The sequence below is a fragment of the Cololabis saira genome, chromosome 16, assembly GCF_033807715.1.
Source record: "Cololabis saira isolate AMF1-May2022 chromosome 16, fColSai1.1, whole genome shotgun sequence".
Taxonomy (NCBI): Eukaryota; Metazoa; Chordata; class Actinopteri; order Beloniformes; family Belonidae; genus Cololabis; species Cololabis saira.
Genome location: NC_084602.1, coordinates 16,187,087 through 16,213,045, shown reverse-complemented (window position 1 = coordinate 16,213,045; position 25,959 = coordinate 16,187,087). Strand labels below are relative to the sequence as shown.

General features: G+C 46.2%; 1 protein-coding gene across 2 annotated transcripts; it reads right to left on the bottom strand.

The window, feature by feature from the left end:
• Positions 1-810: 810 nt before the first annotated feature.
• On the bottom strand, positions 811-25,880 carry mideasb (mitotic deacetylase associated SANT domain protein b). 2 transcript variants are annotated; one of them, XM_061743212.1, is made up of 13 exons: positions 25,708-25,880; positions 17,723-19,522; positions 15,988-16,257; positions 15,204-15,540; positions 14,055-14,121; positions 12,024-12,166; positions 10,646-10,749; positions 7,656-7,731; positions 7,186-7,274; positions 6,751-6,894; positions 6,518-6,637; positions 4,728-4,936; positions 811-3,493 (listed from the first exon to the last, which is right to left on the bottom strand). In XM_061743212.1, exons 2-13 carry the CDS (start codon positions 19,235-19,237, stop codon positions 3,253-3,255), a joined length of 3,315 nt encoding a protein of 1,104 aa, XP_061599196.1. In that variant the 5' UTR covers positions 19,238-19,522; positions 25,708-25,880; the 3' UTR covers positions 811-3,252. The 2 variants fall into 2 exon arrangements, with proteins under 2 accessions (XP_061599196.1, XP_061599195.1); XM_061743211.1 differs by lacking the exon at positions 25,708-25,880 and adding an exon at positions 21,617-21,774.
• Positions 25,881-25,959: the final 79 nt, after the last annotated feature.

Below are 25,959 nucleotides of genomic sequence, written 5' to 3'. Positions count from 1 at the left end.
CTTTAGAAATGAACATACAGGACTGTCTCAGAAAATTTGAATATTGTGATAAAGTCCTTTATTTTCTGTAATGCAAAGATGTCATACATTCTGGATTCATTACAAATCAATTGAAATATTGCAAGCCTTTTATTATTTTTAATATTGCTGATCATGGCTTACAGCTTAAGAAAACTCAAATATCCTATCTAAAAAAATTAGAATATTCTGGGAATCTGAATCTTAAACTGTAAGCCATAATCAGCAATATTAAAATAATAAAAAGGCTTGCAATATTTCAGTTGATTTGTAATGAATCCAGAATGTATTACATTTTTGTTTTTTTTTTAAATTGCATTACAGAAAATAAAGAATATTCTAATTTTCTGAGACAGTCCTGTATTTGGTCAGAACCAGAACACTTGTCATTGCATGTGACATACGATTAAATTATCATTTGCTGTTAAAAGAATGGCAGCCTTCTCACATTTTAGCAGGTAAAATCATATAAAGCCACAATTTATGCACAGTTCAGAGGTGTGTGACGGCAATGTAGCGACATCAGTGAACTTGAGCTCTAAGAGAGCAAAAATCATTTATAATTTGAAGTTTATTGTGTCTTCACAATAAAAAAGTAAGAGACTCGTGCTGCTCTGGCTTTCCCAAAATCTCCTACTCAACCTTTAAGTCACAAATAAAAGATTTGCTGGTATTTTGTTGCTGAAACTTTGAAACGGCCGAGTTCCTTAAAAAGCACAGATCTCTGCGCTGTGAGCAGGATGATGGAGGAGGAAAAAAAATAAAAATAAACACTCAAAAACCTGCTGGATGTTGTAATCCTTTAATACACAGTGCTTCAAAAGATCATTACTAAAAACACAGGCGGTAAAAATCAAATCAAAACAAATAAGTTACACGGTAGTAAAAAGCACTTGAGATTCCTTTTTGTTTGTTTTGTTTTTTTTTAAATCATTAGTGTGAACCCTATATGAAAATAGCATAGAAAGTATGCAAACATAGAATTCCTTTCATATATATCTCTAATCTTTAGCTAAATAAACGTTTTTTGTCGCCTTGAAATTCCCTTTACCGGCTGGATGAAACGAGGAAAAGGTCTACAGATACGTGTTTACAATCCTGCTTCGAAACCATTTTGTTTGTTTTCTTATGTAACAACAACCCCTCCCCAACAAGAACCTCAAGACAAGCCCGAATAAAAAGGAAATATAAATTAAAATACCAAAAAATGTGAACAGTCTGCAGAACCATTTTTTTTTTCTTCTCTCCAACGACTGACGCAGTCAACACATTTGACCTCAAAGCAGTCTCTCACACACACACACACACACACACACACACACACACACACACACACACACACACACACACACACACACACACACACACACACACACACACACACACACACACACACACACACACACACACACACACACACACACACACACACACACACACACACACACACACACACCGTGCATAGACCCAGGTTTAACTTGTGGAGTAACTGGAGCTGCCCCCCCCACCCCCTCCCTCTTGCATTTTGTCCTGCCCTTCTGCCCATTCGTTGCTATGGCAACAGAAACCAGCTCCGGGCTTAGAGAGCTTAACGTGGAGATGCGTTAGCGATGGACTTTTCATGAAAACGCTGTTTCCATGGTCCAACTCGGCCAGCTGGGGGGGTTGGGGGGTAGAAAAAGGTGACCACAGATACACACCGCAGAAACAAGCTGCAAGTGAGAAGAAATTTGCTCAGAATATTACCGAAAAACATGCATTAAAATCCGTGTGGATAAAGGGAGGAAAATGAAAGTGTGGAAGCTGGAAAGTCGAGGTAGAAGACGGGTGGATGAAAATGCATGATTTACAACTGCGAGCCAAAGTGTGTGGTTGGGATGTGCAACATCTGGGTGAGAATGCACCGGGCACCGCCGAGCAGACGTCTGCAGAGCCTGCACAGCGGTAAAAGGAGACCCTGGAGCAAATACAAGCTCGCAGGCGAATGGTGAGCACTAAAAACGTGTGTGTGTGTGTGTGTGTGTGTGTGTGTGTGTGTGCGTGCGTGTGTGTGCGTGTGTGTGCACAGGCGCGTGTGTGTATCTGTGGGGACCCGGGGTTTCAACAGTCTGAGTCAGTACCTCTAATCAGTTACAGGGTTGACGGAGGCATCCAGAGCAGCTGCTCGTGAGCGCTCCAGAGAGCGGGGCGGGCGGCGCCGGCCGCTCAGGTGACGGGGAGGGGTCCACTTGCTCTATTGCACATACGCTTCTTCCTTTTCTTCATTTCTGGCTTCCATAAAATAACTTTTTTTTTTTTTTTTTTTTAATCTCACAGTTACAAACAGGCAGCAAGTAGCATTACCTTTGCTTTTTCTTTAAATAAAAAAAAAAGAAAAAAAGCGCTTAATAAAATTGCAGCCAAAACCAGGATATAATAATAATAATAATAATAATAATAATAATAATCACCGACAGGTATATTCACAGAAAACAACAACGACCATACATAGCTACACAGACAGAAAAATTGATTGTCATTTTGAGATAAAAAGCATCATAAACATCCAAGGCATCAACAGTGAGGGCAGAACCGGGGCCAGAAAAAGGTGACGAGGGCTTTAAAGGGTGGATTTCACAGAACTGAAGTCCAAACAAACACAGAACCCATTTCATGCGTCTGGAAAGCTTTTGGCAGCCGAGAGGCGAAAGCAACCGCTCCCGCGTGCCGTCCATCCGTCCATCTGTCCGCCTTGGAGCGGACCGAGCAACAGCACTGTGCTCCATTTGTTTCTGGACCGCTCCTGCTGTCAGATTTCACGTTTCGCATTGTTTTACAAAAAATGTTTAAGAAAAAATCATCCAACACTTGACAGTCGGGATGCAGACGAAGCAAACGTGGCTCATTGTGCAACGATTAAAGGAAAGGAGGGTGAGACTGAGATTGTAGAGGAAGGTTTCTTAGTTTTTTTCAGAACAGGACGACGCCGAAAGAGCAGCATGGCTTTGATTTCACCGAGCCCTGTGACCAAGAGAGGTAACCTTGAAAAATAGGAAGTAAAGGGGGATTCTGGGTAGTTGGCTGTTGCACAAATCCGCTCAGTCTGCCAAACGACCAGCACGCGGGACTTGATCAGTCCCTGGATGTACCGAGCAGCGGAAGCACCCGCCCACAAAATATACACCGTCCATCGGGGGGGTTCAGTCATTCTTAATTTATTTGTAATTACTTTGCTGTCCGTCTGCGGGCGTCCCCTCACTGCCAGTCCTCATCGTCCTCGTCCTGTCCTTCTGACGAGTCCTCGTTGGTGCTGTCCCCGCCCACCTGCCGCGTCCCGTTCTGCTGCCGCGCCGCCACGCTGGCGGCGGCCGCCTCGGCGGCTGCCTTGGCCGCCGCCCGGTCCTCGGCTTCCTTCTGCCGGAGCGCCGCCGCCTTCTTCTCCTGCTCGGCGTGGCTCTTCATGTGGGCGCTGCGGCTCTTCACCTTGGAGAAGATCCTGCGCAATGGAGGGAACGGGAGGTCAAACAGGGTTTTATGAAGGCAGTGTCATCTAGGGCTGGGCGATTTTGGACAAAAATAAAATCCCGATTTCTTTTCTCTGAAAACCCGATTTTCGATTTCGATTTTTTTGGTAAAACTACAAAAGACAATGGAATAAATTATTTCAAATATTTTATCTTTATTTTTAAAGAAAAATAGCAAACAAATTTCCCTATTGGGAATGAAGTGCAATTGAAAGATACTGTAAATCCTCCTTGAGTTTAGTAAAGTGACAACATTTACAATTTTCTTGACCAAACAAAGATGACTAGACAAGCTCCGTCTGTAATGCTGCCAGCTGCAAAAAAGGAAAATCGATTTTACGATTTTCCTTTTTTAACATCGATTTTGATTAATAAATCCGATTTAGATTTAAAATCGATTAATCGCACAGCCCTAGTGTCATCTTTAATGGGTGACGTCTGACTCTTTAGTTGTCGTCATTAGTCAAAACACACCAGCGTAACTCCAGACTCCCGTCTCCGTCACCCGCGGCGACGATTGCGCGTCGGTTTACGTCACCACGGCGATACGGCCGACTTACGCAGCTGCGGAGGAAATCGTGGTGCAGGCGACTGGGACTCAAGAAAGCAACGGGAGACGGACCGAGCGAGAGTCCCAGATACGGTTGTCATAGCAACTTAACCTCAAAGCCTGCAGGAGAACCTTCGGTACTAAAGAAAACATTTCTTTCTTTTGTTTTAAGACTCATGACATGAAGTCGATGTAAATCCCACATTTACTTTCATTATTATGCTTCACTCACTCTTCAAAACATTGTGAGAAAAAAAAGAAATCTAAAATCTTAAACTTACTGATGACTATTTGCTTAAATTAGTGACTGACTGGTTGGATTCTTGAATAAAGATCATGTAAAGTAACTCCTCTCGGGGACGCTGAGCTGGTCGGGCATTTCTCGAGCGAGTGCAGCTCTTGTCAAATCGCCGGGTGGCTGGACGGGCCTTTATCTACTCTGTGCTGCGGTTGCTAGGACACGGCTGGCAATAACAGTCCGCTGCCAGAGGACGAGCTGTTATTCAACCCAAGCATGACAGGACAGTTAATTCCTCCAGGCAGGCACTACGAGACGCTCACTAGCTGCTGCAACGTTTCCTCCAGATTCCTCAAATCCTCTGCATACCTCCCCGCGACTGTGCCGTCAGCTCTGACGCGCAGGCCTGACCACTGACCTGCCGCATTTCTTGCAGGGGAACTCTCCCTCCGGAGGGCCGGCGACTGGCTTGGCCGCCGCGGGGATGGTCCTGCGTGCGCTGCTCTCGTAACGTGGTTTGGAGCTGGGAGGGGGTGGATGGGGGGGATGGGGGGGGTGGATGACCCCGGGCAGCGGCTGCTCTCTCCCGTCGTCCTCCTGGGCCTTCATGATCAGGACCGTTGCAGGCTACAGGGGAGAAAAGGTGCAATTAAGGTGCAAAGCGGTCGACTTGGTGCAGGACGACGTTAGTTAACGTTGCAAACACAGCCTGGCACATCTGTCTGCAAAATGTTTTTTTTTTTTTATATTTGCAGGGTTGCACAATGCAGAGACAGCAGGCCCCGAGACGAGGCATCGCCCCCGAGCCCCCAGCGGGGGGCAGCAGATCCAGCCTTCATCCAAGTCTGCTGGAGTTCAAGAGTCCCAGTGTGGGGAACATCCACTACGGACAACAGTTCAGCAAGAAGTAATGATTTAAGTTCAGGAACATCTACAATCAATACACAAAACGGGAGGGTATTTTTCTTTAAACAATCAATAGTTCTGGAGAATTGACCTCCTTCTGCGTCTTATCGCAGGCCCACATGCTTGTACTTTGTGATACAGCTGCTGGGGTTGGGAGCTGTGTGCTGCTCAGACGCTGCATCAGGGGTTTCAGGGACAAACAAGAGTCACCAGAACCGCGTGACTGCTGCGGTCAAGGGTACAGCCCACACTTGCCAGTAGGGCTGGGGATTGATTCAAATGTCAAGAATTGATTCGATTCCGATTCTTAAGATTCAGAATCGATTATCAAGATTTGATTCGATTCGATTCCGATATTGATTTGGGTTACTGTTAATAAAACAGTTTTTTGAGTTGTTGCATGAATTATATGACTGTAGTTAAAATATGAATACTAGTATTATATTGAGATTAAACAGCAAGTATTGGCAGCTAATGATCCTGTAAGGACCATTCACCTCCCAGAATGCTGATAGAACTGCTTTCAGAAACATCGTGGGTCAGAATTACCAAACACATCCAGGGAGGAAACAGAGACGGATGAAATCGGTTTAAATTTTTCCCACATTCCGTTTTTATTTGTTCCATTTTCGGTCTATTTTGGTTTTTAAGTTTTGAGAATTTGGTTATTAGCATTTTTTACAAATGTAACCCCAAGACAGTATATAAAGTAATGAAATATAGACAATTTATGCAATTATAACCGAACACTTTCATGTTTTCATACCTTTAAACATATCTAAAGGCAAAAACATGGCACCAGTTATTCTCGTGTCCAACAAAACATTACTTTTTTGGGGATAAACAAAAAAATAACCAAAAGTTGTAATGTAATGATGAAAAAAAATACATAAATAAATAAAAGCAAATAAAAATAAAATCCCCCCCCCCCCCCCCCCCAAAAAAAAATAAATAAATAAAAAAAAAAAAAAAAAAAAAAAAAATCGATCTTTAGACATATGAATTGATTTTTAGGAATTAATATGAGAATCGATTCAGAATTGGGAAATCGATTTTTTCAACACAGGCCTACTTGCCAGTGTGGCTGTCTGCATCTGTCGCGAGTGCTTATAAACCATACGGGCCGACTTGGAGCTGCAGCCCTGAAGCAGACGTTGCCTGCGAGCAGACGTATGCAACAATGTTACGACCTGCTGGGCCTCAGAACCGACCCGAGCCGGTGCCGCTAGCTCGAGCTGTTGCAAAAAGGGCTGACTGCCGAATCTCATCTGCTCACGCCTCCGGCGGCGATTTGACACTCACGTTCTCGGCCGACGGCAGCGTGTGTGAGAGCACGGTGGGACACGCATCCTGTTTCCTGTCAGCTGAGCCTTCCCACTTCCTGCTGTCCTCGTCCTGCTGCGGCTCCAGCCTCTGAGAGCCCTGCAGACGCCACACGGACACCACAGTTGGTGAAACTAAACTCCCCAACACCAGTTTCTCGGGTGAAGATGCAGCAAACTTGTTTAAAAAAGGGACGAGCGCTTGGTGCCGACCTTGGGGTCCAGCTCCTCCTCGGTGGTCCGGCTCTCCAAACGTTCTGCCTCGCCAAACGTGAGCGCGCCGTTGCGGCCGATCTTCACGTGTTTCTTGTACGTGTAGTAAAACTCCACGCACTGAGCCACCGTCTTCGTGGTCACCTGAGAAACCGCAAGCACAAGTTTAAAATTTAAATCACACTCGCCGCAAAGAATAAACTACACTTTAAAAAAAGACATGATGACGGGATTTAACCTGACTTATCTAAAGCAATAACTGTCAATGGCGCTAAGAAAACGGAGCCACCGTTCTACGGTGACAGTATTTCCCTTTCCTCCACCCACTCAATGGGAGAAAAAATGGTGTTTCTTTTCGCTGTGGAAGGCCCGCTGACTCCCCGGCCGCTCGGCGTCTCAGGGCCGAGTGAGTCAGAAGTTCCTCCCCTCACGTACCTGTTTCTGCACCATGAAGAAGTCCTTCTTGTACGCAGTGATGCCTTTGTTGAAGTGGCGTCTCTCAGCTGCCGTCCAGCTGTCTGATCCTGCAGGGGGGGGGTAAGAGATATAAACATGTTCAAAAAAAAAAGAGAAAGAGGTGAGGAGAGATAGAATGTGAATGTGGCAGAAGCACATCACATTCTGGGCGTGTGCAGACGCCCACAATCCCACCCCCATCCTCCAAACCCTCACACACACACACAGACAGCATAAACAATGGCTCCCCTGTCTTCTGCCAGGGATTAACCACATGCTGTAAACCCCCCCAACCCCCAAACCCTCTTCACATTGACCCTGACAATCCTCCAGTCATCCAGGACACCGCAGCCACACTCCGGCTCCTGCAGCTGCCGCTGCTTTGAGTTTAGAGAAGTCCATCACTGTTTGATGGTATAACAGGACCAAGAAGGGGTGGGGGGCCTTACCCGAGTAGTGATAATGGGACAGATGAGACGACTTGGGGAAGATGGGATTCCTCAGCATCAGCATGGACAGAGCAGCCTGGGGTGGAAGAGGAAAGAGAGGAAGGGAATGTTATTTGTCAGTAAACATCAGGGGCTTCAGTTGTGCTTTTACGTCGACGCCGAATCAACCGCCGCCGCCGTTCTTCCTGCAAACGTCGGCGGGTCTCGTCATGAGCACAGTCCGTCTGTCGCCATCAGAGCGGGACGTAACTTGTGTGCTCTTTGAGAGAAACCATCCGACGTGCGCGGGAAGACGGCACTGAGCCGGGGGCGCTGCAGAGAGTGGGCGCTTTGACAGCCCCCCCCCCACTCCCCACCCCCTCACGGTTTCCTAGGCAACGCTGGACCAGCGCTGGTCGCTCCAGCCTCAAATCTCCACCAGTAACACCGTAAAGCTCTCTCAAAGCCGAGCCCTTTCTCTGCATCAGAGCGCACGGGTCAAGTCCCGCGGCACGTCTTTAGTACCGGAGGCACCGACCCAGGAGTTCAGTGTAAGATCGTTGGTTCTGCTAAAATAACCGGGCCAGAAGCGGGTGAGGAGAGATGAAGAGTTGTGAGAAAATGGTGATGGTGTGCCAGAATAGATTTTTTTTAATTAATCTGTTGTTCTTTAGGTACAATTGTACTTTAACTAAAACAACTTTGATTCATCCTCAGTTCTGTTAAACAACCTGTTTTAAATGAAAGGTAGAGTCACTACATGGACGATTATTTCCCATTTTTAATAAATCAGCATCAGCAGACATGAGAGTATGAGAGATTTGTGTTGTTTAACACGCAACATAAAAGTTTAAGTTGACCAAATTTCTAAATCATTTCATTTTGAACTGCTTCATCTTATTGTATGTAAACAAAATTAAATTTAAAAAAAATCTGCCCAACATCAAATATCTGCACCATCATTTGCTCATCTTCTGGCCTGATTTAGATAAAACCTCATATCAGTCAACCACTTGATCGGAGATTTTTAAAGAGTGATTCAGGAAACCCGTTATCGTAATCATACAAAAGCATAACCGATTTCAAGACTTCATGCAACCCATCACACTTTCAATCTAGTACACAGTATGCCCTACATACGGGTACGGGGTAGTCTGCAACCGTAAACAAAGTCTGTTCTGCAGCACAAGTGGAAGCAGGTAACGTGAGCGCTCCAAATAGTTTCCGCTTTTGCGAGCCACCGCGCTCGTTAGAACTGGAGATGTTCCTGAAAGCAGCAAACCGACTTCTCGCCTACAGATGATGCAGTTGTTTGATCAAACACGTCCCAGTATTATGAAGCTAGCTAGCAGAGCCGACTCCACTATCTTTCACTAGTTTGCTTCTGGATGTGGGTGCTTAGTTATTAGTTGGACCTTTTAAAAAAAATTCCGATATCACAATCAGCTAAAATCCCTCAATTTTCATTTTGAACACTTCAGTCATCTTTTCAACAATATCATATTTTACAATATATGTCCTTGCTCCTTTTTAATCTGCTTCCATCCTTCTGCCACCAATGCCCCAACCCTCCCACTGCTGAACTCTTAATTCACTCAACATTCAGTTCAATAAATACGACTCTCCTCTCATTTGTGAAGCTTGTTTGAGTGACAAAGTGCCACTTGAGATGCAGCCTCGCACCGTTTAACAGCAGCCGCTGTTTAACCTCATTATACAAGCACGGGGCGTCTTGTTCCTCTTTTGTCCCGCGTAGCAGCGCACAGTCAGCATTACAATGCTGGTTTTATTTGAGGGCCGGTAAATGCTTCATATAGCCGGCTCACATGAGCGTCAAAGCAGAGTCGCGCCTGGAGGAGTCCGTCGTTTGTTTTTTCTTTACTCGGCTAATTCACCTCGGCATGATGTGGAGTCCTGATGAACTCAGCGGTCTGACTCAGTGGTCTAGGAAGAGCAGGACGTGTCACTGCTGCAGTTTGGGTGGAGCCCCGTCAGTCGAGTCACATTCATGGTGACGGCACTAGTATGATCATTAACCTTTCCTTCTGACTCATATCTTTGTCCTTGGGCTTAGCAAACGGGCTGTGTGCATTAAAATGTGACAAAGAAATGCAGTTAAAACCGTTGCTAATATCAAAAGTATCTGAATATTTCCAGCACAGAAGCGCCAGAGCCGGCTTCAAGCAAATGAACCAAACAGCCGTATCCTCGCAGTCGTCTCAGACCACCACAGTTTCAGTCCAAAGCAAAAGTGAAAATCTACAGATCAGTCACTTCCGCTCGATAATGAGCTCAGATCAAGGCATTCAGAGTCTACGTTACATGCGAGCGAGGAAACGGCTCACTGGGAGACAAGTGTACCTGCAGAATCCTCCACTCAAACCTTTTAATGACAAAAATCAAAGTGATGCCACTTCTGTGCATTAAAAAAAAAAAAGCTATTGTGAGCGAGCGCTTTCACAAGGAGAATTGTTGGGCTTCTCTTCAAGGAAAGTGTTTCAAGATGACCATTTATTGTGAACCGGTACTATGTGAGGAGGAAAAAAAAGCATTTAACAGAATAAATGTGGGAATGTTCCACACATGCATACTGAAAACACACTAACTAGCCCCTTTGTTGTGTTTGGCTGAGCATGGGAAAAAGAAAAAAAACATGTGCAACTTTACAGCCCCATAAATGCACACAAAGGAAAGCAGATATATAAAAGCCTCACAAACATAAAATGAAGAGGAGATGCTGATCTGTAGACATATTAACCCAGCCAAAGCCAGAAATGAAAGCAGCACCTAATGAAAAGACTAATAAATCAATATCCATTCACTTTTCGGACATCAATTAATAGCTAGAAACCTCCAGTCTTCAAAATATTAATTCTGTGTCCCTCTAAATCTGCAAAGTCGGCGCGCGAGGACGTCTTTAAGAGTCAGTGAGCACAGCTCCAGGTCATTTCTCTACTCTCCATGGCAGCGTCTGCACAGGTGCTCAGTGTGGATCGTTCTACCACACTTACCATTATGTCGCCTTTACACTCGTGCAGACAATGGTGGGCCAACTCCTGGTTGGTGCCTCCGCCGGACAAAACACTGGAACAGGCCAGGTGCATGAGGTCTTCCACTGAGAGAAACGTCCATCGTGAGCAAAACACAGTGGGAAAAGAACAAAAAAGGCAGCAGTTTTAAATGGAGAGCTAAAAGCGGCAATATGATGATGCAATATTAACACATGTTTAAAGTGAGTCATAGTATGGCCTTTTTTCAAAAGATGACACATTTTTCTGAGATCATACTGATTCGTAGTACTCTGAACGTCTTCCTGAATGAGTTATAAATAACCCCCAAACCAAGTACCAGAGTTGTGCTTAAGGTCGATTATTTAAAGCACACAAAATTAAATTATTATTATTATTTTTTTTAAATGTCCCATTTAATTCATGATTTTTTTTGTCAAGGTTCAGTTTTGTAGTCCAACATCTGTATGCTCCCACTCCCAATATGTTACCATAACTATGCTGATGACACACACATCTATACAATTATCCCACCAGGAGACTAAAATCCAATTCAAACATCGATTAAACGCATTGATCAAAACAGAAATAATAGAGTTTGGAGATGAGGAGGAAGGATTAAACGTCAGCACTCAGATTCAAGCAGTGAAGCTAAAAACCCAGAGCCAAGCCAGAAATCTGACCAGGAGACCAGAGTCCTCGCTAAGACCTTTCAGCCCTCTTTTCTTCGTGTGTGTCTCTTTTTTTTGGGGTTATTTTGTTTTTTTGCACAATAGTTATCTCTTTGATTCACTGACCAGAAAAACTGGAGGTTAAACAAAGTATCAACTAGCGCTCTGGGGGGTACTGCACCGCGGCGAAATGGAGTGACGGAGAAGTCCGAAGGGTTCACGACGGCGTCACGGCAACGGCGTAGGCTCTGCGTTGGTTTAACACGGAACCATAATTCAGGCTTTAGGCAGTGCTCAGCTTTTAGACTCATCACCTGGAGGACAGACTCCCAGAATGCATCACAGCTGCTGAAAGTCTCAGCCTCTTTAAATATAACCTGAAAACCTTTTTATTTGCTGCTGCATTTAAATAAAAGGGCCTACAATGTACTCCTTTATTTTCTTGCATTTCTTCTGTTTGACCTTTTTTTAAATTTGTCTTTATTACATTTTTTATTCTGCTTTACTATTTTTTTTATGTAAAACTGTCTTCTACATGAAATTTGCTGCACAAATAAACTTCCCTTGCCCTTTGGCTTTAAGAAGATTTTATTGTTAAAGAAATGAGACTTCATTTCAGACTTTCAGAATTTGTTTGTGGCGATAAATATACAAGAAGTTGGACTTAGTGTTTACTTTCCTGGCGATGAAACAACCCAGTCTTTCCTTACCTTTCTTGTGGAAGTCAGGTTTTGCCTCCAGCTCAGCCAGAGGAGCCCAAACCAGCTCAGCTCGGTGGTGATCTTGCTCCACGGCAGCCCTCGGCCTCAGCTCTGGCACATCCGCCTGGTACCGTGACCCGATATTTATCCGTCTGGGGAAGACCATCAGCGTTAGCGGCGGAGCATTAACAGCCAGTGATGTCAGTGTTTATTTTTACAGGAAGTGAATTTCTGCTAATCCATCTGATTTTTCTTTCTTCTTCTCCCATTTCGGGCCGTGTTCTCTGAAGAGAAATCATTGTGGAAGTTTTGCTATGAATCAGGTTTGCCGGTCATTCATGTGAAAGACTTAAATGCATTTGAACGTTTGTAATTTCGACAGAATTAACTTCTTGAAATTGTACATTTGTGGATCCAAGTCCTGCAGCGAGGAAAAGCAAACACTGAACGCATGCAGCTCTGACTCAGGCCTGCAGCTGGACCCTCGTATCTTTGCAACGTAGATGTGAAAATGGTGCCGCCACCAGATAATGCAAGGATATCCCCTCCCTCCCCTCCGCTTCCAGAGAGCCCTGGTATTTCCAGCTAAGTGTGTGTGTGTTCTGGCAGCGTTTCCTCTGGACGGTGGTCTGCTTAAAGTTGATCTGTGTGTTTGGGAGTACACCGGCACAAAGTGAAAGCCTGGTTTACAGGAAGCCTCGGCAGCTTTTAACTGACTTACCGCTGAGCAGCTGCCGTCCGACAGGGAACGGTTAGCGCGCCGCGGCCGCAGCAGATAAGCTGCATGTCATTGCTAAAGCATCGACACACACAAAGTCCCCTTCTGCACTGCTGTATATTTCAAATGCATCCCAGTTATCTCAGGCCGAGTTTATATTCATGAAATATCTCAGCTGGTGGTAAAACGGCTCGAGGAAGGCCTTATTTGGTTTACTACAGATGATATCTTCATACATTTACAGCTGACATTCTTGAAAATTGTACCAAATAAAATCAGCTTTTTTTTTTAATCATGCATTAAATTAGGTCTAAGTGATCGTTTCGACTGCATTGGACCACTAGATCTGGACTGCCTACCAGCCTAAAATTAAGTTGTGCGTCGTGGTTTTTCAGCATCTTGTGCCCTATGCAACCTGCTCGTCTCGTTATCGAAAATCATCTTAGTCATATTGGCTTTGCACTGCATGACTGACTGGCAACAGCGCTTGCACGGGTTTCCCCACCAGACTCAAACCCCCTCAATTCATCGGCCTTGTCTCTCTCCCGTCATTAACATTGCATCACAAAACAAGAAGCTCCTGTTCCATCAGCATGAGGAGCAGAAGTGTGAAAACAGAACCTCAGAGGAGAGGAAAATAAACATGTAAGCCTGGATACAGCTTCAAGAAGCCACAGAGAGTGGCATCATCCTCTCATTTAGGCTCAAAGTGGGCATGTTTCTCCTCGAGAAGTGAATGGAAATGGTTGTCTACGTGTTAACGACATCAGAATGGCGTTTTCATCTCTTCCTACATCCATCCATATTTTGTTAAAAAGCAAAAAAAAGTTATCATCTAAGTCTTTTTTAAATAGTAACGTAGATTAATTGGTTTTATTAAATCTCTAGGATCATTTTCTATTTTTTTCAAATATGCATTAAAAAAAAAGGTTTTTATTATGGTCACGTTAGTCAAAACCTATATGAAGTTAGGAGGAATATTAAAATGTTCATTCACGTCTGAAATCGTCAACTTTTAAAACACAGGGTTGTTTTTGCTCTAAAGCAGCCGCAGGAAACAAAGGATATGGTGAAAATGATCAGAAATGACACTTTAATTATAGTCAACAGCCACTAATGCCAGAGGTGAACGACGGGGTAAATATTCCAGAGGAAACCCAGGAGGCTGCCTTCAACAGCACGTTAACAGTCGCCCGTCCTCCTTCCAGTCGCTTCAAACAAGCGTTTTGTGTCTAATAATTGATAGCTGAGATATTTTTCCATCATTGAGGGAAAAAAATTAATTTAAAAAAAGCATGTATTTGAAAAGAGGAAAAACTCACGGCTCGAGGCTGACTGGAGTGGCCTCGCTTATAGCAGACAAAACCGGCGGCGTGATGTCGCAGCTGTCTGAAAAACAACGACAAATGCAACTTAATCAGCATGCTGAAAAACAAAACAAAAATGAAAAGCAATGCATCTTTCTTGTTGGATAAAAACAGTAATATTGTGTCTTTTATTGTAGTTTTTGTTTGAAAATACTTTTAAAATGTTCTACTGCACTGGTCTGGGTGGGTTACTACTACTACTACTCTCCTCTTATTCTATCACTTTGCCGTAGTTACAACTATAACATTGGAAAAGTTGATTTATATCCAAGATGAATTAAATAAGCTCTTTAACCCTTGTGTTGTCTTTAGGTCAAGGGAGGGTGAAGGGAGAAAATAAGGAAGGAAGGAAAGAAGGAAGTAAGGAAGAAAGGAGAAATGAAGGAAAGAAGGAAGGAAGTAGGAAAGGGAGAAAAGATGGAAGGGAGGGAGAAAGGAGAAAAGAAGGAAGGAAGTAGGAAAGGGAGTAAGGAAGGGAAAAAAGAAGGGAGAAAAGATGGAAGGAAGGGAGAAAGAAGGAAAGAAGGGAGGGAGGAAGGAAGGAAGGGAGAAAGGAAGGAAAGAAGGGAGGGAGGAAGGAATGGAGAAAAGGAAAGAAAGAAGGGAGGGAAGAAGGAAGGAATGGAGAAAATAAGGAAAGAAGGAAGGAAAAGCAAATAAGGTAATAAAGGAACAAATGACAAAAGGGAAATAGGAAGAAAAAGGAGTAAAGGAGGGTAAAAAAGGAGGAAAAAAGGAAAGGAAGAAGGAAGGAGAGAGCATGGCAGGAGGAAAGAAGGATAGAAGAATTGGGTCATTTTGACCCAAAGACAGCACAAGGGTTAAGACACAAATAATGTCAGAATAAGTCCAGACAAGTTCTCCTTTTGGGCAGAAGACTGCTGCTTATTCACAACAGGTGGTAACATCCTGTTCATGACGCAGTGAAGGAGCATCCCTGCATCCCGGATACTGGACTGTTGGCAGCAGGTTGTGACCAATGACGACCACCGATTCTGCCTTCGGGGATTAACTGAGAACTATCCAAACCAATTCATTTCAGTTTTATTCAAATTCTGCATCATTTAGTTAATCAAGTCATGCTTTTCTTTCTTTTAAACTCACTGGAACGCAACAGGCTGCGCGAGGCCGACTTGGGCGTGGCCGGCGGCGGCAGGCCCGTGCTGCTGGCGCTGCTCGACAGGAACGTGGAGAAGTAGAGGCCGGAGCCCTCGCGGACGGGGCTGAGGATGGGCGGAGGCGTGTACGGGGGGATGGTGATGGGGTTGTCCGCCAGGCGAACCGGGGAGCGCAGGTGGCTCTGGTAGGATGTGATGCTGGAGTAGACGGGCGGGGCGATGAATAAACCGGCTTTTGGAGGCGGGATGAAGAGGGGCTCCGGCCGGGGCCGCCGCTTGGACTTCTTGCCATCGTCATCCTTCTCCCCTTCTGCGCCGTCATTCTGGGTTTTGCAACGATAGCAGTGAGAGATGATTTAAGTCACAAAAACCATCAGAACGCCCAAAAACAACACAAAAACACACCACCCAGGAAGGGAGGAACAAGCCTGAGATGTACGGTACATAATGTACAGAGTCAAAGTGCTAAACCCTGCTAATCTGACTGATCTGGGACAGGGCAACCAGTTCACAGGCCCCCCCACCCCCCCGAAATCAAAGAGGGAAAGGGGGAGAAAAGTGTGCAGGACTGAAATGGGGGTAGGGGAGACATGGGAGATTGGCGGGGGGAAGGGAGAGCGTGTTGGTGGGGCTGCGTGGCGTGAATTCAAGGATTTATAGCTGCACTTAAAGCATGCAACAACCAGGCGGTCGAAGAAGCCGGCGGGACACCAGACCCGTCCCCGGCCAAATGAAGACGTCCCGTTAAGAGGAACATTAAATGCGCCCACCTGCTCCGAGCTCTCCGACGCCGAATTCTTGCGCGAGCGTCTGCGGCTGACGATCACGGAGGGCTTGTGATCCGCGCGGCAGAGGTCCTGGTTGGCGTGCCTGGGAGTCCAGCTGGATGCCAGAGCTGCCTCGTCCGCGCCGGGAGACGAGGGCTCCTGCCTCCGCACCGGGACGGACACGGGGATGACGAGCGGGAGGAGGCTGTCGTCCCGGGGCCGCTTGGCGTCCATAGACTCGGGGTCGGTGGGACTCCACGGCCGGTGGGGCTCCTGAGACACACAAACATGTTTTCCCTAAATGAAATAAGCTGAATTTACTCAACACGGGTTGCAAAAACCTGCAAGAGTGATGGAGAAGCTGCAGCTTTGCAGTTCATCACACTAAAACTCCACCAGCAGACAGAAACAACTGATTTGAGTGACACACCGAGCACGGGGAGGAATCCCCTGACATCCTCGTAACGTAGCTCAAACCCACAGAAACTATCTGAATCTAAAACGTACTTGTGTAGCTATTAATTAACTCGAGCAGCCTTGTAAACTGTAATTACAACAGTGAAGAGAAGAAAGAGAGACAACCACACACATCCCTAAACTAAAACAATCCCCGAAGAGAACCGTGACATGAAAGATTTAAACTTCAACCAGAACGACGTCTCGGCCTGCAGAGTTCACAAAGACGTCAAGACGACTGTCCTCTTTTTGCATTCTTCACATTTCTTTCCTTTGGAGGAGCCTTGATGAGCGAAAGCGAGCATCTAAGTCACCACATCACAGGGCTGATGCTGCTCGCCCCGTCTCCGTGCAGACGGAGCCGTCATGGGGCGGAGAGGCACGCGGCTCTGCGGCCGCGCCGGAGCTGCGCTCATTATCCGCTGGTGGAAAACTCCAGTTCCTCCGCCAGAGCGGTGGAGAGAGATTCTGCTGAGCGCTGCACCCCCTCCCTCCCCTCGCTGTGCAGAGGCACGGGCCGCGCTGGAGTCCACCACCCCCACACCTCCTCGCAAAGGGTGGTCGGGGGGCGGGGGGGGTGCCTGCAGGCATGTAACCAAACACACGGGCGCTGCGATCAGCTAACCACCACGCCGGACTACAAACACACTGACTAACTGCTGTTTGGCAACAGCACTTGTTGCACAATCAAGACATTCAGTACATGAACACAGATAAGCATGTGACTCCATACGCGGGGGTGGGGGTTATACATTTCACATATCTTTTGAGGGATTAAAAAAAGAGGAAAGAATCAAACATGAAGCTGTTTAACCGGTTGCAACACGACAGATCCTCCCCCCGCGGCAGAACCGAGCAGCTCCGCTTGTGGTCGACACCTCGCTGGCTGCTGATGACACCCGGCATCTTCTAGCAACACGCTCATCACAAACAACACAAGCTCTGGCACTCCGTCTTTTTTCTCCTCAGGCAGTCACATTGGAGCATTTGCTCCATTTTGCGCTCCTGCTCTGGGAGTTTAGCGTCCCAACGCAATTATATCCAGGGATAACGCGAGAGGAAATTAGACTCCTGCGCTCCAGTTGAAATTTTTCGCAATTTAAAAGCTTCAAACTTGTAGCAACGAGTTAAGATTGAAAGTGCAGTGCAGTCATTAGGACTCAGAACATCCAGTCCTTTTCTGTGCGGTTCTTTCCGGCTGATAGAAAACAGATGAGTGAGCAAAACAGACCAAAAACAGGCAAAAGATTTCACAGTTCCAAACTTTGAAAAGTGGATTTACCTTTTCGTGTGACGGGGACGTCCTTTCCGTCGCCTCTTTGGCGAGCATCTCCAGGTTGACCTCCTGGGACACGCGCCGTTTCCTGCTGGTGCTCTGGATGACCCCCGTGGGCGCCGCCTGGATGTCCCGGGCCCCGTTCTCGGGCCCCGTGGGCCCGTGATCGGAGGACGAGGCGAGGAAGGGGTTGTCGGACGGCGCCCCTCCTTCCTTGGACAGCCGCCGAGAGCGGCGCGGCTGCGTGTGGGACTGGAGCTGCGCCTGAAGCTGCGACGGCGGCTCGGACCGCAGCAGCGGGTGCTGCGGCGGGTCGGACGGCAGCGGCGGCTCCGGCGTGATGTCCTGGATGATGGGCTCCTGGATCTTGGGGGGCGCTGGGGCCGAGGACTCCTGGGAGTGGACCCCGGCGGGCTGCGGGTGAGGGTGTGCATTTTGTGCGGCGGAGTAATAGTCAAGCACATGGGGGTTTTGTTGTTGCAACTGCTGATGTTGCAGTTGCTGCTGAATTTGGAGCTGCTGCCGCATCTTTTGTTGCTGCTGCTCGTGTTGTAATTGTTGCTGCTGTTGGAGCTGCTGCTGCTGCTGCTGCTGCTGCTGGAGGATTTGTTGCTGCTGCATTTGTTGGTGGTGCTGAATCTGCTGCTGGATGGCATGCTGTTGTTGCTGGCGCTGGATTTGTTCCTGCTGCTGCTGCTGCTGCTGCTGCTGCTGCTGCTGCACCAGACGCGGTTGCTTAGCGTTGGCTGCCGAGTAGTTGGGCGGGTTGGGTAGCGTGGTCCTGTTCCCGTGGAAGGTCTGGTAGTAAGCTGGCAGGTGCTGCTTGGGCTGACCGAAGGCCAACTGGAAGGGCTGCAGAACGGAGCTCCCTCCAGGCTGGGACACGGCCTGCTGCTGGGCGTTCAGCGCTCCGGGTTTCAGTGTCTCTGGGAAGCCCTGCGACTGCTGCTGCTGCTGCTGCTCCCACTCCAAGCCTCGAGGTTTGCCCGAGTCCCTGTACCCCTCCACCGCGGCTTTGTCCGTCGCTCTGCTAGGAGGCTGTTGATGCGCCTGCAAGCCGGACGCCTCGTGAAGCGATTTCACAAATGCATTTTGCGTCCTCGAGTCCGTCGCGTTGAGCCCTCCGATGTAATTTGCAAAGTTCGGCCCCCAGTTGGGCAAGGTGGTCCAAGTGGAACCCCTGTGCTGCTGGGACAGCGCCGGCGGCTGCTGGCTGGGCTCCAGGGGGGCCCACTTCATGGGCACCGTCTGCTGATAGTGACCCCGGCTCTGGTCGCCCTTGTCCGGGCTGAAGATGACGGAGTTGAGGTACATGTGCGTGGCCTCTGGATTAGAGGTAACAGTACTTGCAGCCTCGCTTTGTACAGGTTCCGATGCAGCGCCGCTCGGGACGTAATACGCCCCGTCGGGGAGCTGAGACGTTTCCTTCATCGCTCCACTTGGATCGGTGAAGAACGTTATGCGCTTGCCTGTTCTTTTGGCACTTGGTTTCTGCTGGGCTGGTACGCTCATGATGGGCATGAATACACCACAGCAGCCGATTACCGCAACCGGGGCCAGCACTCCGCTGGAAGCCTTCTCACTTCAGCGGTCCAAAAATAAAACTTGCCTCCAGTATATTCCTTTTGGGTTTTGCAGTAAAATCACGTTGTAAAAGGACTGACATCAGTGTGAAAAAGGAGTCGGCTCAACAAAGAATCTCCTACTTCCCCCTGAAGTTCTGCGTGACCTACCCCGAGGTCTCCGGCCGGGGGGGGCACAGATCGGAAGATATCAGCATGCTTTTCCTCATTCGTGGGCAACACCCTGTATAGAGAAAAGGAGACAGAGGTCAAGCATTGAGTAATCAGTCCAAAGGGGTCCCCAGAGGAGGAGGAAAGGGGGGGGGAGTCCCATTAGAATCCCAGCCTTGACCATTTAAACAAAACAAAAACAAAACTGCTGTGTGCCGTTTCAACAAAAGACCTCTGCTGAAAGGTAATCGGGTGTGAGAATGATGTAGGGGAGGGGGCAGAGCTTTAGGATGTGTTCACATGACACATGCAGCCTGTGCACGCCGAAACATACAACAGATGACCTGCACAAGTCGGAGCAGGAAGGTACTTTATACTAATAACTTCAATCAATAGTTACTGGAAATGTCATTACAGGGTATCGCCACATTATGTAAAATGATGGGCCACTAGACGAACACGAGGCGTGCACGCGCACACACACACACACACACACACACACACACAGAGAGAGACAATGTTCAGCAGTGACTAGCTCACTTGCAGCTTTATCCCCCCTCATCAAACCCCTCGTAGCTCACGTGACCCGTGACAAAAAGGAAGCTTTCTCTCTTTATTCCACCAAAGCTGTCCACACAGGCAACAGGCTGGAAGTGATAGAAACCACTCTTTTTACTACTGCGTGAGTCATCAGAGGTGAAAAAAGGGAACCCGTGCCCTTTGAACCGCCGCTGCCGTCTCCAAAAAGGAAGGGCAACTGAAAGTGAGCAAACATGAGTCACGGTGCAACGATCTATGCAAAAGGGAGGGGTGCAAAAAAAACAAAACAAAAAAAAAAAAAAGACAGCAAGGGAAAAAGTCAAAATGGTCTTGCGGGGTTTGGATGGTGACGATTGCCGGGACGACCTGCTGTGATAACAGATACATGATGGTTGGGTTTCAGAGCAGCGCAGTTGGGCAAATCTCAAGATCCACACAGATCCTGGCTGTTTCTGCTCAGATTTCCATTGTTCCATCTCTGTGATGCAAACACGACCCGGCGCTGCAGTTAGCAGCTGAAAAGAAAATGCATTAAGACTGTAATCAAAGACGCTGCTGCCCTACTCCCAGTCAGACTCATGTTGCACAAAACAAGTTGGCAATCCCCGACTCTCTCCTGAACGTGGACTTGAGCAGATACGTGGGCCAAATCCATCCCTGGCAACTTGGGAAGTAGCTGACAATTGTCACCCTCCACTCTGCAGGCATGGGGGGGAAACTCATGCTTCTTAAAATAGACAGCTGCAGCTGTTCAGATCTTGCACTGGCCTCAGAGGCTCCTCTGAATGACGGCCTGTGCGCATCGGTCGTGCCATGTGATCTTAAATCACGCCTGCAGACGCGTTGCAAAACCCCCCTTGCAGGAGCATCCTAGACGCAAAAGGTGCACGCATGCATGCATGCATACACACACATACATATATATATATATATATATATATATATATATATATATATATATATATATATATATATATATATATATATATATATATATATATAGGTCAGAAGAAAGCCGTGACTGCTGATTACGGGGCAGCCAGTGCACGGATAAACCATAACACGTTCAATTGGCTTACAAAATAAATGTCAGGCACCATCAATGAGCCGTCCTAATCCATCGCCGTGGCCAGATATAAATCAGCGGGCTGCACTGTGGCAGGTCCGATGCCGAAGCATGCCAGAAGCCTGCTCCTGGAGCCCCCCATCCCTCATCCCTCCCTCCCTACACATCACTTTCCGTGGCCAGCCAGCTCAGCGCTATTTACGAGAAGCCCTTTGTTGCAGAACACGGATTATCCAGTCACTAAAGGCTGATTTATGGTTCTGCGTTAAATCGACGGCGTAGGCTCTGCGTCGATTTAACGCAGAACCATAATTCAGGCTTTAATGCCGACTAGTCCTCTCTGCAACAGCGAGCTGTCCTCTCTCCTCTCCCCGCAGCAGAGTGCAGGAAGCGGCCGCGGCGTGCGTGACGACACCTGCGGGCGGAGGCGCGCCCCCGCTCCGCTCGGCGGCGCGCCCGGGACCAGGTAAACAAAACTTTGCGGCCACGACAACAGGCGAGTCTGTCACAACAAAAACAACAACAACAGACCCCCACCACCCCCCCTTCCCCGCTACTCACAGCTTCAGTCCCGCCTGGGTGGAGGCCGGCTGGGCTGGGCTCGCTCCCCGGCCCGGAGCAGGGGCTGCGCTGGTCCCTGCACACATCGCCCGGGTCCACTCATGCTACTGCTGACCTCACCTGCACTGACACTTCTTTTTTTTCCTCCCTCCCACCCCTTTCACGCCCTCCTTCCCTCCCTCCCGAGAAAAGATAAATAAATATATAAAAAGGAGGTCTCCGCTGTGGAAGTGTGTGAGCGGTGCAGCGTGTGTCTGCTGCACATTCTTGCAGTGCGGCTGCACGCACAGACGCACAGATGCACTGCGGCCTCAGCTGAACATGGAGCCCCGTCTCTCCGGCTGTCTTGTGACCACCCTGGCCCCGCCCACTTCCCTGCCCTTATAAGGGCTTCCTGCGACACGCCAGGCGCCGTAATTTACGGAGCATGATGCCTAGAGCCTGATTTATGGTCCCGCGTTAAAACGACGCAGAGCCCACGGCGTAGGGTACGCGGCGACGCGCAACGGATTTTTTTATTTTTTTATTTAATTTTATTAGTTTGCACACAATAAAAGTAACACTTGCAATCAAAATAGTAAAACAAATCTGACAGGAGAGGTCAAAAAGCCAACAGGCTTATGCAGCGGACCTCCCCTCAATTTAGGAAGTAAGTAATTGCAAAAAAACAAAAACACAACAAGACGAAGACTATAAACAAAAAACAAAGAAGGTTAGATTCCATAATTACAGATTATCAACACACAAAAAAACAAACAAAAAAAATCAACAAAGAAAACTTATGACATTTTTTAAATGTGAATTAAATGAGATGATGCATTTCTTTTAAAAATCTCTAGAGAAGCAGAGCTTTTGATAATGTGATATTTGGAGTTCCATATCTGTACACCGCGATATCTGAGGGAAAACTGGCCGTGTTTAGTTTTATAAAAAGCACATACGGTGTGTGTCGCCGCGTACCCTACGCCGTAGACTCCGCGTCGGTGTAACGTGGAACCATAAATCAGCCTGGATGCCTCTCGGTCCGTGCGGGAAATTCCAACACAGGAGGGGAGGACCGCGGGGATTAGGGAGAGAGACGCACCCCACCGGCCTCGTTTGCTGCTGCTGCTGGCTTTTCGCTTTTCTCATTTATTGCAGAAAAAAAAAAAGATTCTTGAAATACTTGTGCCAATGTTTACCCGTCAAATGGTAAACAGGAGATTAAGAGAGGTGCAGAGAAAGCCCCAATGGAGATGGGGAAGAAATAAAAACAACCTTGTTTACATTGTGGCTGCTTTCAATATCTCCAGCTGTTTTTCCAGCTTTTTCCTCAAAATTCCCTAAAATACTCATGAAGAGATTCAGAAGTCAAATGTTTATCCTTTTCTCCCCTTAAGTCTTACCAGAAGCTGATTTAATACTGTTAAATTCTGTGATTTATTTTATGAAATCATATTTTTTTCATCACTATTTTGACTTTTGTTGAAAAAGTGCACATTACTAATGGCCAAAGGGGTTATTTAATTACTTTTTTAAACACCTTTTATCATAATACAGTGTCAAATTTCTATTTTAATCACCATTTTAGGGCCTTTTTTCTAATATCTTTTTATTTCACAAAAGAAAGGCAATCAGATACATCCTTAATGACGGTAGGTCATCAATTTTCTTTGTGCACGCGTGCCTACTCCCGCCCACCCCCCCCCCCCAAAAAAGCACAAAAAACATACACAAAAAAAAAAAAAAACTGGAAAGAAGAAAAAAATAAAATAAAATAAAATAAATAAATAAATAAGTGAATAAAAAAAGTTTCATAACTAACTAAATTCATAAAGAAAATTACCCAGTTTATTCATAATGATACAGAAAATATCATCACGTAGGAAACGTTTTCGACAAAATTTGGGGTGTTTTTGATTTTAATATATTACAAGCACTTCAAAATTTAAAAAGTGGAATTTTCTCTGAATTATTTCAGTGGGACATTAAGGGGTTATTCACATTACATACATATTTGCAGCATCTGTATTTAACCATTATTAATAGAAATAAATGAATTACTACTGAAGAGGTCTGGCGGACACTTGAAGGACAATTTTGCCCTCAGGCTGCAAAAAAAAACAAAACTCTGCATTATGCAGAAACATGTTTGTTTCAAATCCATGAAATAACCACCAACAGCTTAATTTGTGACACTGCCATCCAGTGGATAGAGGCCATCATGGTGCAGGTAACAAAATCAAGGAGCACTGTGGGACATGTCATGATGCTCCATGTGCGTCTTTTGTAAGTTGATAGTTATCCCTGAATGTTCTCACAGCCAGACAAAAGGTTGGAAGGCTGGATTGGGCCTCCAGGCCTCGAGTCGGACAATTGCATCTTCCAAAGCTATGAGACCCACACATTCAGTGTGACAGTTTTGATAAAAATAACAACTATATATGGAGGTATAAACTGGGTTTTGTGAGGATGACGAGCCGCAGACAGTAGAAGTAGAGGGCTGTTCCTCTGAAGAGCACTGGAACCAGTTCTTTAGACGTGGACTATCGAGACTTCCAATTATATTTGAGCTATTCATCTAATTTAAATCAAACATAGTTAGTCACAATGTCCTCCTTACGGTCATGCCCACCAATGAGAAGTCCCGCTCTCCTCACATACCAGTCACACCGTCCAATCAAAACTGGCTCACGTCTAGGCAGTAGGTGAAGTGCAACATTTAAAGGTAGGATAAGCGATTATACAGGAGTTTATGTTTACTTGTTGTTTTTCAATTTTTGAATTATTTTTGCTTATAAATGAAAAGTGGAAAGCAAAATATTTGACTCCACCCCTTTTTTTGAAGAAAAAAAATATTAATAATAATAATAATAATTCCTGGATTCCTGACATCTCTTCTGAGAAAAATGGGCCAATTGCATCATCTGGCCAAAAGAAAGGAAATAAAAAAAATACTGATACAGGGAGTAATTTCTTGTTCCTATAAACCTTGTTATGTAGCAATACCACACATGACCACATGGTCAGCATCAAAAGAAAGTTCATGTATGCATGTATACATATATGTATGTATATGATGTGTACAAAAGTGGTATTATTACATGGAGTGGTTTTGAAAAACCGTGTTAAAAGACTTCTCTGTTTGGTTTGTTTGTTGTTGTTGTTGTGTGGCTTTTGTTCAACTATTTGTATGCATGAAGCAAACAAAACAGCTGGAGACCGATGAAACTACACAAATTATGCATTATTAAAACCTGGAACGACAGCAGCAAACCATCATTTTGCTTTTATATTTGTATTGTATTGCACCAATCACCACAACAAATTCCTTGTGTGTGTTTAACAAACTTGGCAATAAACCCCTTTCTGATTCTGATTCTGATCATCTTCCAGGAAGAGAAAAATGCTGAATGCTCAGAGATCATTTAAACTTTCGGTGACAATCATATTTGAGGGCAATCAAACAAGAAAAGGCATCGTAGATTTAGATTATCATACGCAGCATCAAGACTAAAGTCTGCACCAATGCAAAAAAGGATGAGGAGTTTCTCTCCCTCTCTTATCACTCAAAAAAGAAGGGAAAAGCACTGAAACATCCACAGGTGCAGCCTAAAAGAGGCCGAGTGACACTTGCAAATAAAAACTGAATTTGAAACTGAGGCTGGGATGAGATCATTCACTAGAGAGGAGCAATATGCTGAATTAATTAGGCTTATAAAGCTGGGCCTTTCATTAACTTTTAATCTTCCTAGCAGAAACATGCAAGTCACTTATCCTGCTTTTTCTTTTTTTTGTCAGCTCAGCATACATAACCTGACATCTGACTACAACGAAGGCACACCTTCTCTGTTTTCTGGCACTGATCAAGACATGAATTGGCACATTAAAACGTGGACATAACACAGCAGAGGTCGTCCACAAACCACTTTCCTGCTCATTTAGCTGGGTGTGACACAGCATGAACGGCACGCTGCAGGGATCTCGGGAATGTGGAGACTTTGGAGACATGAGGCACGTAGAGGATGTCAGTGAGTGTGGCTGGAAACATCTGTATCTGTATCCACAAACACGAGTCGGCGTGCACACGTAACAGAACATCACATACTCACATTAAACGCTGCCCTCCGCGGCGCACAAGCCGTCATCTCGCTCCTCTCTTGCTTTTTCTTTCCTGACGGCGCCTGGCCGCCCTCTTTCACAGTCTGAAACAGTAATAACCGTTTTATTTTCTCTGATCTCACTGCAGGACGTCACTTCCCAGCAGCGCTGACTCGTCGAGCCTGAGCTAACGCTGCGTGTGCGCTGCAACGGGACTCTGCGCAGCTTATAACATCTGACATGAGCAGACTGATGGCACAAAA

Coding starts and splice junctions, on each gene's coding strand:
- mideasb (XM_061743212.1), bottom strand. CDS start 19,237: ATGCCCATCATGAGCGTACCAGCCCAGCAGAAACCAAGTGCCAAAAGA. Junction 6,895..7,185: donor TCTTCATGGTGCAGAAACAG/GTACGTGAGGGG, acceptor GCGGTTTCTCAG/GTGACCACGAAGACGGTGGC. Junction 6,638..6,750: donor AGGAGGAGCTGGACCCCAAG/GTCGGCACCAAG, acceptor TGGCGTCTGCAG/GGCTCTCAGAGGCTGGAGCC.